At 42.0% G+C, this 12,390-nt stretch overlaps 1 protein-coding gene across 3 annotated transcripts in view; it reads right to left on the bottom strand.

Moving 5' to 3' along the window:
* Positions 1-6,276: 6,276 nt before the first annotated feature.
* The window catches only part of PUS10 (pseudouridine synthase 10), a 54,223-nt gene continuing 48,109 nt past the window's right edge, over positions 6,277-12,390 (bottom strand). For all 3 annotated transcript variants that reach the window (XM_080930804.1, XM_080930802.1, XM_080930803.1), the window contains exons 17-18: positions 9,386-9,485; positions 6,277-7,433 (exon numbers count right to left, since the gene is read on the bottom strand). In XM_080930804.1, the coding sequence (XP_080786930.1) occupies positions 7,395-7,433; positions 9,386-9,485 (139 nt within the window). In that variant the 3' untranslated portion in view covers positions 6,277-7,394. The remainder of the gene's footprint in view (positions 7,434-9,385; positions 9,486-12,390) is intronic.

Raw genomic sequence — 12,390 nt, 5'->3', positions numbered from 1 at the left:
GGTCTCCCTGTGTGGCTCCAGCTGTCCTGGAGCTCTCTATGGGACCAAGCTACCCTCAGACTTAGAGATACCAGGGCTTTGCTTCCTGAGTGCTGAGATTCAAGACACGTCACCACGCCTGTCCCCTTCCCTGCCTCTACAAACTCATCTCCACAGACTAGGAGGTAGCAGTCTCCCTGTGGCAGTATGATCAGGTTCTTTGAGACTTCTCATGGTTTGCAGGCTTCAGTGCGCTCACAGGGGTGAGGAAGAACAGGAGAGCAGGTGCTGAGATGGAGCACTTGTGGTTCTCATTAAATTCAGTTTCATTAAACTTTATCCATCTACCATGGAGCAAGCACGTGTGGAGGCTGAAGGACAGCCGCAGGGGTTAGTTCTCTCCCTCATGTGGGCTCCATGAATCAAACTCGGGTCATTGGACTTGTTTGGGGCAGGCACCTTTACCCACTGAGCCATCTCGCCAGTCCTGATTTTATTTCTTTAAAGATGACCCTGCCCCATTGTGCTCTTTGCTGGCAATTTCCCCTAATTCCTCTCGAATACATCCCAACCTCCCAACATCCCACTGTCTGACTTGAGCATTAAAATTCCATGTGTAAACCTTTAAAAAAATCAAGTACTGACAAAAATGTATTCGTATACTTTCATGCAAAAATGCTTAAAATCTGCACATTTCTTTGTTTTTTAAAATAAAGTTGTTCAATTAAAAAAATAATTTGATTATAAAAAAATTCCATGTATAAATAGATACCACATGATGTTTGTCTTTCTGGGTTCACTTACTCTGTTTTTATCTAAATTGTTACAACTGGTAGGATTTCCTTTTTTTAATGGCTGAATACTGTTTTGTTGTATGTTTGTAATGTATTTTCTTTATCCATCCACTAGTGGACACTCTGATTTACTTATCTGTAAATAATGTCGAATAGACATCAACATTCTAACTCTTCCCTTGGGATACAGATACAAGCCCAGTGCTGGGATGGCTAGATCACACAGCAGTTCTGATTTGAGGAACTCCCACTCTCAGCAACACTGCAGGGTTTCTCCTTCCTATAGATTTATGTTAAGTTGACACATGATTGGGCAGTGGAGAGGTAGGCGGAGAAAAGGTAGGAAAACGGAAGAGGAATAGAGATTGAGGAAGAAAAGATGGAACCCAACAAAGCAGACCTGGATCCTGGTGGCTGTAATTAGCAATAGGCAGATAGGAATATTTTAAGAGATGCTCTGGGTCTTTTATCTCATATAGAAGGGCAGTTTGTATCTTTGTCCATTTGATGTAATCTTATGGTATAGAGGGTTTGTGGATTGAGATTGTAATATATAAACCTGTATGAAAGCTATCGAGCTTGTTTGTGCTGGGCGGTGGGGTACAGAAACACACCAGGGCAGAAGCATCAGGGCAGGCCAAGTAAACCGCCTTGGAAGGGAATCGTGTGGAGAGGGCAGCTTGGACCGAGTGACAGAGTCCGTGTGTTCAGCTCCTTACTAAAGCGGTGCCCACAGAGTGAGACCTCAGGGGCCGGTAAACGGTTAAGGCATGCGCTTTAATATTTACTGCAACACCTTCCTCCATGTGCTTACTCAAAGTCATTATCTGTGTGGATGCTGGGAACTGAACTTGGGTCCTCTGCAATATCAGCAGTGTCCTTACCACTGAGCCACCTCTTCAGCCCTTAGCTTCCCTCTTTTGGACAATAGCTATTCTAATAAGTATGAAGTGGTATCTAATTTTAGTTTTATCTTTATTTCCCCAGTGATTGAGTTTTCTTTTTCATAGGCTTGTTGGCTCTTTGTCTTCTGAGAATATAGGTAGTAGTAGTTCTTGATCCATTTTGCCAACTACCAACTTTTTTGTTTGTTTTTGAACATGTGGTCTTATACTCACTGAGTGGATCAGACTGGCCTCGACCTTAGAGTGCCTGCTGCTGCTTCCAGAGTGTTGGAACAAGAGTGTGGGTGACCCCACACCAGTTCATTTTGTTTTCTTGCTCCTGGAGAGTTTTGGATAGCAACCTGGTACCAGATGTATACTTTTAAATATTTTCTCCCATTCTATAGGTTTCTTTCCACACTATTATTATTATTATTATTGTTAGTTATTATTGTTATTGCTTTATTAATTCCATTTATCTACTTTTGTTTTCGGTGGCTGTGCTGTTGGTGGCAAAATAAAATCACAATTGTCTAGACCATGTCAGGGTGCTCTTCTCCCGATTTTCTCTAGTTTTAGTTTCAGCTTTGAAAATGCGAAGTGGTTTTCAGGTGACCTTTAATATAGTATGAGTTAAGGAACTTATTGTGTACATGTGCAGGTAGACCCCGTTTCCCAACACCTTCTACTGTTCTTTCTCCATTATGTGTTCTTGACATTTCTATCAGTAATCAGCCTGTATGTAAATACATGAACTCATTTATGAGCCGGAATGTATATACTTGGGCAAATGAATATTATTTGGACTACTAAAATGTTGAGGTAGATTTTGAAGTCAAATATTGTAGTCTAGGGTGGCTTCAAATTCCCTGTGTCACTGAGGATGAACTTCAACGTTTGATTCTTCTCTCCCTTGCAAGTGCTTGGGTTCTGGGCATGAACCACCATGCTATTTTAACAAGGTATTGAGCATGGAATCCAGGGACTGACGCATGCTAAGCACAAATTCTGCTGTCTGAGCAACATCTTCAGTCCTTGCAGACCTCGTTCTTTATTATTTTGAAAACAGGGTCAGGCTGGCCTAGATCTTGCTTTATACTTCAAATTCATGGTCTCCCCTCCCCCCCCCCCCCCCCCCGCGCCATTGAGTCCTAGATTTCAGGTTGAGTCACCATTCCTGTCTCTCCAACTTCATTCAGGTTTAAGCTCACTTTGATTGCGTGGTATCTCTTATGATTCCATACATATCTTAGATGGGTCTGCTAAAAATAACATTGGAATTGTGATTACGTTTGTCATATTGAACCATCCTTGAATCCTTGAGGTAATTAATCCCACATGGTCATAGTAAGCTACCTTTTGAGTATGATATTGAATTTGTCTTGCTAGCATCTTAACTTTTATTCATGTATGCTGACTGGGGTATTGGCTTGAGTTTTGTCTTAGTGATGTGTTTGTTGGATTCTGCCATCAGCATTTGGCCACACTGCCTCTTTGCTTGCTTTAGGAATCTGGCTGCTAAGCCTCATGGCCTAAGTTCAATCCCAGAACCCACACGATCAAGAACTGGATGGACTCCCACAAATCCTGACCTCCACTTGTATGCTGTATCACACATGGACAAATGTAATAAGAAATTTATTCTGGAAAAAAAATAGTATTTTCCACAAATGGAGCCAGATCTTCTTGGAGAAACTGCTGATCTTGTGGCTAGTGCAGAGGAAATACAAAGATAAGCGTGGGAATCTTTGTTTTATAAGAATATGCTCAAAGAATGATGTAGACAATGTCAAAAGGACATAGAAATGAGCTTGAGAATTCTCACTGCTCAGACCAATACTTAGAAATAATATCTGTGGCAAATTGCCAATTTATTGAATAAAATGAGAATCTATAGGTGGGGTGTGCAGCTTAGTGACAGCGTGGCCTCAATTCAGTCCTGGACACCATCCACATCCATGCAGTTAGTAAACAAAGGCTCTGCCTCTCAGTGGGAAGCCAATCAACACAAGGGAAAAGAATGACAGGCGCTAGGAATTGTATTCAGAATCAGTGATAACTGAGTCATGGAGAGATCTCAGTGGATTCCAATCTGATGAGTGAAAATTTGGTCTATCTGCAAGGCACTGACCAGAGAGAGAAGGGGAGGACGGTAAGATTGGAGGCGTTTTATAGACAATGCCTTACCCAATTACCAGCACCCACCCTCGGGGACTAGGAAATTTGGTAAGATGCAAGGAGGAAGCTTCTCTGTGGTGTTCTCACATGCCTAAATCTAATAGCAGGCAAACCAGAGCTGGAAGCAGTCTACTAATTAGCTGGTCTCAAGTTGTACAACTGCTTCATGAATGTCAAAATGACTACAAAGTGAGAGGGGCTTGGTCATGAAACCTGTGACAGATGAATGAACAGACGGACAACCTGAGTTGATGCCTTCGGGCTATGTAATGGTGGTCTATCAGAGCTCACTTCCTGGTATGGTGGGTGGCCTGTGATTTACAAGATGTCTTCTAGGAATTACACACTATGAATTTAAGTTGGTGAAGTGGTGTTGACTCAGCAACTCAGTGGGAAAGTTCCTCTGTACTTTTTAGTACTTTTAAATTTTGAATCATTTTAAATGAGAAAAAATTTTTAAAGATATGAAAGTAATTCTTTTTTCACAATAATAAAAAGCAGATTCTGCCTGTTAGTTTTTATGTTAACTGTGTACAGGGTAGGTTATCTGGGAAGAGGGAATCTCAATTGAAAAAATCCTTCCACAGGATCAGCCTGTGGTGCAATCTTGATGGACTTGGAAGGGCCTAGCCCACTGTGGGCGGGGCCACCCCGAGCTCAAGGTCCTGGATGCTATAAAAAAGCATAGTGAGCAAGCCACATAGAGAAAACCGGTAAGCAGCATTCCTCCTTGGCTTCTGCTTCATTTCCTGCCTCCTGCCTTGAGTTCCTGCCCTGACTTCTGTCAATGATGGAAGTGTAAGTTGCTCTTGGTCATGGTGTTTCATCACAGCAGTAGAAACCCTAACTAAGCAAGTACCATTTTAAACTCAGTCAGAAAAGCTTCCATCTGGACGGGGGTTGTGGCTCCTGAGTATAATCCGGACACTTTGAGAGGCAGACGAAGGCGGATCATAAATTCAAGTCTAGTCCAAGCCACAAAGTGAAACCTTATCTCTAGTGACCTCCTTCACAAGGCTTACTTCACATGGTTCATTCTCAAGTGTGGATTTAAAACTAAGATTCAGGAGCAGAACCAGTAGATGAGCTGGCTTATGAGGAGATATGAGACATAACCTTCTCAACATGATGACATGACTGTAGCAGTCATGACCTCATGGTACCTACAGATGCCTGCATGGGTAGGGAGTGGATCCCAGAGCTCTGCCCGGCCCCAAGGAACTACTAGTTGTTGACTGATGCCTGAAGGGGCACCATCTTAAATGTTGCATCTGCTTGTGAGTTCACTCCGTTTTACACCTACGCCCACAAAGGTAGTTGATCCCAGTGGGTCACAATACAAAGACATGACCGTGGGAAGGCGCTTGTAGGGAGTGCTTTTGTAGGAGATGGGGGAGATAAAATGGGGGTCAGTGTGCTGGCACAGGCCTTGAATCCCAGTGCCTTGGAGGAAGGGACAGGTAGAAACCTGTGGGCTCTAAGACTGGGCTACAGAGAGCCCTGGTCTCAGAAACAATACGAATAAGATGGGGTGCAACCACTGTGCTATATTCATGTATGAAACTGGTAAAGAATAAATTTAAAAACAAAGACTAAAGCCCCAAGTGAAGAAAATGCTGGTTCTCTCTTAGGAAATGGAAATTTAAAAGTCACTTAATTTAACTTGCAAAGGTAACCAGTTATCTTACTAGGGAAATTCCCTTTCATTAATTTTATTTTTTGTCTTGCCTTTCTAGCTCTCCAGAGTTGTTTTTCTTTTTCTTTTTTTCTGAAAATAAGCTACAGATTATATTTGCAACACAGGTAAGAACTCATTCTGCAAATGACATAAACATTACTTCTAATTTAAACTCAGCCAAAGTAACGGAACCCTGTGAGCAAAGGGAAGCAAACCTGTAAGAGGTCCTAACCCTGTGTCCTCAGGTCCCAAGGACATTTGGAATAAGTGTCTACAGCCACTGTTTACCTTTCAACAGGATAGAATTTAAGGAATGCTTTGCTGGAAGTGCCTGACCTTTATGTTTTGGGTCCATTGCAGTTAAAACTGAGTTTAAAAAAAAAAAAAAAAAAAAAAAGCATGCTCAAAGACTTTCCCTAAATTATTTAAATCTTAGAGCAAAATCTCATCAGAAGCTGAGAAACATCCGATAGTGACTTTTTATCAGGCAAGTTCCGTTACTCCCTTTGCAATTTTCTGACAATGAAAAGTCCTTTGCTATTATTCACATATGATGAAACCTGGCTTCAAAGGAGCAGGCTGCCCTTTTCATCTCAATCAAAAACATTTTCCTGATATAATACATCTTAAGGATTGGTGTGAATTGTGTGCAAAGATGAGAAACGTGGATAATCAAATGCTATTCAAATCAATGCATCAAAAAAAAGTCAAGAAGTTGCACTAGCTGATTAAAGTTTTACTTAAATCTAAATTTTATTGAGCTTCTCTTCTGGTATTTTTAATGATTAATTCTTCTGGTTCAACATGTTTCCTCTTCATCATGCCATTACAAATGATTATATGAGGTCATACAAGACACACATTAGCCATTTCTTGGGGGTGCTACTTGATATCCAAATTCCAGAAGCCATCCTCCTGGTTTTGTAAACCTAACTGGCATTCCTGAGGGCACTGTCATCCATGGGAGTGGCAGGTGCTCCTGACAAGGGTTTATAAAAAGAACCCAGGAGACACAAGGTCAGTTCCAGAGCTGGTTACAAGTGTAACTAAGTGTGCCACTTAACTTCTGTTTGTTTTCTTATTTGTTAGGTATGTTAGATATAACATCTGAAATTAGAAATCATTTGAAACACTGAAATATGTTTTTAGCATTATCAAATTTTCAAATTTGTAACCCTGGGACAAAAGTTACTAAAGGCACTTGTTTCTTTTTACTTAAAAGACAAAAGACTAGGCAGTGTCTAGAGTACCCTCCAGTGGTAAGGTGTCATTTGCCTTTACAGGAGACACATACTAACAATCTTTGATTGTCAAAATAGTAACTTGAGGTCATAAGGACTATGACAAATCATTCCTTAAAGTACTTCTATTAATAACAGAAGCTTGCTTGAGGGCCACTGGGAAAATATTAGTATCACATTTACATTTGACATATTGGAATATCATAGGACACTCTTCTACATGAGTCTAGTCATAACATGTATTCAGAAGATCTGAAAGCTTTAGCAAATTACTTTAAAGGTATCGTCTCCTGTAGGCAATCGCGCTGGAAGAAGTTCCAGCTCTCCTGATTGACAGTGCCACGAATTGCATGCCTCTCTAAGTAACAGAATTTAGAAGGAAAATGGTTTGATTCCTCCTATTTTGGTTTTGTGGTCATGAGACAGGGAATGAGAAAACATAAGACACTCTTAGAACAACATAATACAAAATATGTATACATATAGATCCTGAGATGTTACAGTGAACTTTAGGAGCAGATCAACATGATCCAAGTGGGTTTGAAGACACCGTTATGGTGGGTAAACAGCCATTTTCCAGGATATGCTGCCTGTGTGTCCACATCATGCCAGGAAAACCCTTTGTGTTCAAGTGTGAGAGCTAGTCATCCAGAGCAGGTGGCCAGTCAACATCTACAGACTAGAAGAAGGAAAACAAGCCATTAAAACAGACATTTTAGCAAGCATTTCTGGGGACGGTTTACCATAAAGCAAGAGAATTGCATTTGCTAAGAACAGCAACACTGACTGCCCATTTCTGAACTAACAGAGACACAATTACTATTAGACCTCTCAACTCCTAAGAGAAGAAACTGAAAAACTATAATGTCAGTTATGAGTAAAGTATAAATTAGGCAACCACACTATTTTTCCTCAGAAGTCAACAACTGTTACTCTGACCATCCTTCATTCTACCATCCTCCTATTAACATAGCAAAACTGCCACACGCTGAGGAATGTGTCATTAGGTGACTCCATCACTGGGCAAACACCATGGTGTACTTTTTACTACAGCATGGTACTTAGTGGAACCACTGGCACATGGCTCAGGCAGTTTGTGATTAAGTGTGAGGCAGATGAATACAGAACATCAGCAGAATCAGAAGAGCATCAAGTATCTTCTCACCGCAGAATTCTTCACGCCGGGTGTCATAAAATGTACCTGGAATCTTAGCATTTCAGAGATAGAGGCAGGAGGACCGAGAGTTCACAGCTTGCCTGTGCTCTATGAACCTGTCCCACAACAAAAAAATAACTAAATAAATCCAATTAGTCTCCACTGCCATTCACCCTTACTTTGTCTTGTAGATTAAAGTCACAGCAAGCAATCTATTCTAGCCCACGTAATCACATTCCAGACACACCAAAACACACACATTCACATTCCCGGCAGGCCAAACACACCCTCTCTCGGCTGTTCCGTGGGACTTGAAGAGAAAGCTTTGCTGGGTGCTATGGTGAAGATCTGTGCTCAGCACTGGGAACCCGAGTTAGCATAGATCAGCAGACACTAGCCTGAACCAAAAGACAAGTTCCAAGTCATCCTGAGCCAACTTAAGACCAAACAAAAGCAAATACAAAAGCTCACGCATTCACTAGCCATGGGTCACTTCACACTCCACATTCCCTAACAGCAGAAAAGCCAAAGAACTACTGTTCTGGTATACACAGCACAAAGTTTCCATAAACTCCAAGATGTGCATGTACATGTGTGTGTGTGTGTGCTCATTCATACACACATGTGCTCATGCTACAATACATCTCACACATGAGATGAGTGGGGTCTCCGCTTCTACCACGTGGATCCCAGGGACTGAAGCTTGTGGAACCTTGGCAGCAACTGCCATACTGAGATGAATCCAGCCCTAAAAATCATCCTTCCAACCCAGTTTCTGAAAAGGGGCTAGCTCTAAGTTGCCGTGCTGTCTTGGAATTGTGTAGCCCAGGGTAGTCTTAAACTCAGAGATCCACCAGCTTTTGCTTCTCAGGTGCTGGGATTAAAGGTGTGCATACCGCCCCCCAATGTCCAGCTATAGAATTCTTTATTAAATATAACCCTAGCATTCGGAAGGATGTGAGAGGAACAGTTACAACTTTATTTCCTTGTTTTCTTTAAGGGTTTAACCTGAAACCATAGGTAAATTAGAAAATGACAGAACCTGATGCCAATTAGTAAAGTGGCTATATAATCCACAAGTATCTCAGACGAGATCCTGGTTTGTTGTTTGTGTTAAGAATTCCAAAGACAATTTTACCCGGTGTGTGCTGGAGGAATGCCAACGGTGAGGAGTATCAGCTGTTCTGCCACAGTACCCGTGTCTGTTCCCAGCACCACGTGGCGGCTCCTGACCATCTGCAACTCTGGTTCTAGGGGACCCAACACCTCCTTCTCAATTCTGGGAGCACCAGGCACACACATGATGCACAAACACACACAAAGTACCACAGACAAAACGAAAGTGACTCTCAAACACAAAACACCCTTCACATGAAAATCCCCATGGAGACAGGGAGTGTTACTTGGTTTGCTGTCAGAAGACCTAATGTGGTCAAGTGTGACTTACAGATGTGCATTTTCCAAAAAACACTTACCTCTACATCTAGCTCAAGAATGTCTGCGGTCACATTCATCAGAGAGCCAATGTTTGGCTTGGTTCTCCCAAAGTCTCCGTGTACAAATTCTTTAATGTAGCTAGGTCTCTTTTAAGGAAAAGACGATGCAGTACTAACTACTCTGGCAAAAAGGGAAAAATAAAATAGAATTTTAAAATGCTACAAGAGAGGCCACTTCTAAACTCTGACTTGAGATGTGTGTCTTAAAACTGGTAAACTGGTTCCCAACCAGCCTGGATGCCAACATATAACCAGACCTGCTTACATTAAACCTGCCATGGCTTTGATCTGAGTCAGTGTCATGCAGCCCAGACTAGAGAAACTTGACCTTGATCTTCCTGTTCCCATCTTCCAAGTGAGGGATTGGAAACACTGGCAAACTCCCTCCCACCCCCAACCCTGTGCCAGCCCCAGGCTTTGGGTTTTTTCTAATTAGCTCATCTTAAAAGCCAAGGTTGGGTATATATTAGATTTTTTGTTTGTTTTTGAGACAGCATCTCACTGTGTAGACCCAGCCTGGTCATTATATAATCCAAGCTGGCCTCTGTCTTCCTGAGTGCTGGTGTTAAAGGCTCATGCCACCATGTCCAACCCAATACTTTTCTTTTAAAACCTTTGTTTGTATGTTTTCGTCATTTCTATTTTGTTATCTGGTCCCACTTGTCAATAATGGTAACTGGTATCTACCAAATGATATCTCCACAGGACCACACAGAAAGTATCTTCGGTGATGGGGTATCCTCTAAGACACTAGTATTAAGATGGAAGAGAAGATTAAAACAGTAATTTTATCTTTTTAAAAATATTTTTAAGCTTTTATTTTAGAACAGACTAGTCTTGAACTCACAGGAATCGGCCTGTCTCTGCCTCTGGAATGCTGGAGTAAAGGCTCACACTACCACCACCGGTCTAAAAGGAATGCTGGAGTAAAGGCTCACACTACCACCACCGGTCTAAAAGGAATGCTGGAGTAAAGGCTCACACTACCACCACCGGTCTAGAAGACCTAAAGCTTACTATTTGTCATGTATGTGTGTCTAGTGAGTGTGTGGCATCCATGTATGGTTAGTGTTGGAAGCCAGAAAAGGAAATGGGAGCCCCACCCCAAGCTGGAGTTACAGGCCATGTGTGTTTTGTTTTTTGTTTCTGTGTTTACAATTCTAGGTGTTTGGCCTTGAAACCACTGAGTAGTTTCGGCTGTCTTGAACACACAGCAACCCCAAGTGCTAGTACTGCAGTGCGGACCATTAGAACCCCGCTCAATCCTTTGGGGGGCTGGTTTTAGCAACTTTGCTTTTTTCACATAGGTCTTTATATTCTGAAAGCAATGGTTAAATCTGGAATTTGTCATTAAGATTAGCAATCTATAGGCCTCTACTGTAGCCATAACTTTATCTGAAAAATACATCTTTTCTTCATTGTTCACTAAAAACCTGTAATAAAAGGCAGCACTGGTAAAGCACAGTGGAGTAGAAGGCAGTCAAGGGTTTGCACAGGGAATGGCCGCAGCCTCCAGGGAGTGAGGAGAACAGCTCAGGCTTTCTCCCTGCCCCCCCACTGCCCCCCCCCCCCGACACCCACTACCCCTCCCCCATATATTTGACTCAAATCATCACCTAAAAATTCTTTTCCCTTAACTCATAATTCTCTTCAACCATTCTTTTTTCTGTTTTTTTGTTTTTGTTTTTGTTTTTTCCCCGAGAAAGCAAGTAACAACAAAGCAAGCAGCAGACCAAAAAACTCCAGAAAAAGCAGCTGGAAAGCCTGGACCTTGTTCACACAGAGGGCGGGCAAGAGAGTCTAGCGCTGAGCCACATGAGCCCAACGGCGTAAATGAGCTTAGTGCATAAAGACCTGTATACTTCGAAGGTAGCACTACAGGGCAGCTATAGTTTTACTAGGTTTTCTGAGCTTACACGGTAAGTACATATATGTGGCTGTTTCCAAAAATATCTTAACAGACTTGAAAATGTATTAGTTTCCCCAGAAGACACAGCATCTCTTGGTATGTAAAACTAAAGACAGGATTCACTTTACTTTGTTTTTATAATCTGAGGGGGTTGTGAAGCCCAGTGGTAGGATATGTACTTATCGTGAATGAGCCCTGGGTTCAATCCCCAATACCAAAGTGAAAATAAATTTTGACATGCGATTTCTTTGAATTTCAAATGTGCTCCAGACAATAAAGATAAAACAAGCTGCCCACCAGAGTCTACACAAACTACAAGATTTAAAAGCGGTTTGGAGTAGATACCCTTTACCTCCAGTCCAGCTGGGTAAGTCCAGGCCACTCTGGGAAGGAGTGTTTGAGCAGGGCACATGACTTACAGCAGCACAGAGCGCAGAGCGTCTGGGACTAGCCCTCACTCCTCCCACGTTGGAGAGATCTGTGTTGTATACGGAACTGGTATTACCTTCATACTAGTCAGAATAGTTTATCATTTCATGCTACTAGATCTCTGTCTCCCCCTCTAACACACACACACACACACACACACACACACACACCTTGGGAGGGGCACTAGGAAAACCAGGCATGGTGAAACATGCTTGTTATCCTGGCACTTGGAAGGCAGAAGCAGAATCTTGAGACCAGGGACAGCTTAGGATTCACAGCGAGATGTGTTCTTGTAAGAAAGTAAATATTAAACTAAGCCTAAGACACTGACACACTCCAATTAAAAACTCAGTTCTGACCTCAATGCCACAAGCAGGAGTAGGTTATACACAAATGTCAGCTTTAGCATGAACCTATTTAAAACGCCAAGTCCCAATCTTTTTAAAACAGTCAAATGTTGAAACATTAACACCAATATATTACTGCTTAAGTAAGCGATACGTAGTCTTTTCCTTTTCTGTGCAAGGCCAGTATATTAGCTACGATCAATGTGTCAAGAAGCATTGGACACAGCCATGTCTGTCTGTATCCCTGTTGCGTTCCTAGGAGGTGGAAACAGACAGTGCTTAAGTTCCTATAATGAGCC

This window comes from Micromys minutus, assembly GCF_963924665.1.
Source record: "Micromys minutus genome assembly, chromosome: 1".
NCBI classification, from domain to species: Eukaryota; Metazoa; Chordata; class Mammalia; order Rodentia; family Muridae; genus Micromys; species Micromys minutus.
The sequence above is the reverse complement of the archived record's forward strand: the minus strand, read 5'-3'. Positions and strand labels throughout refer to the sequence as shown.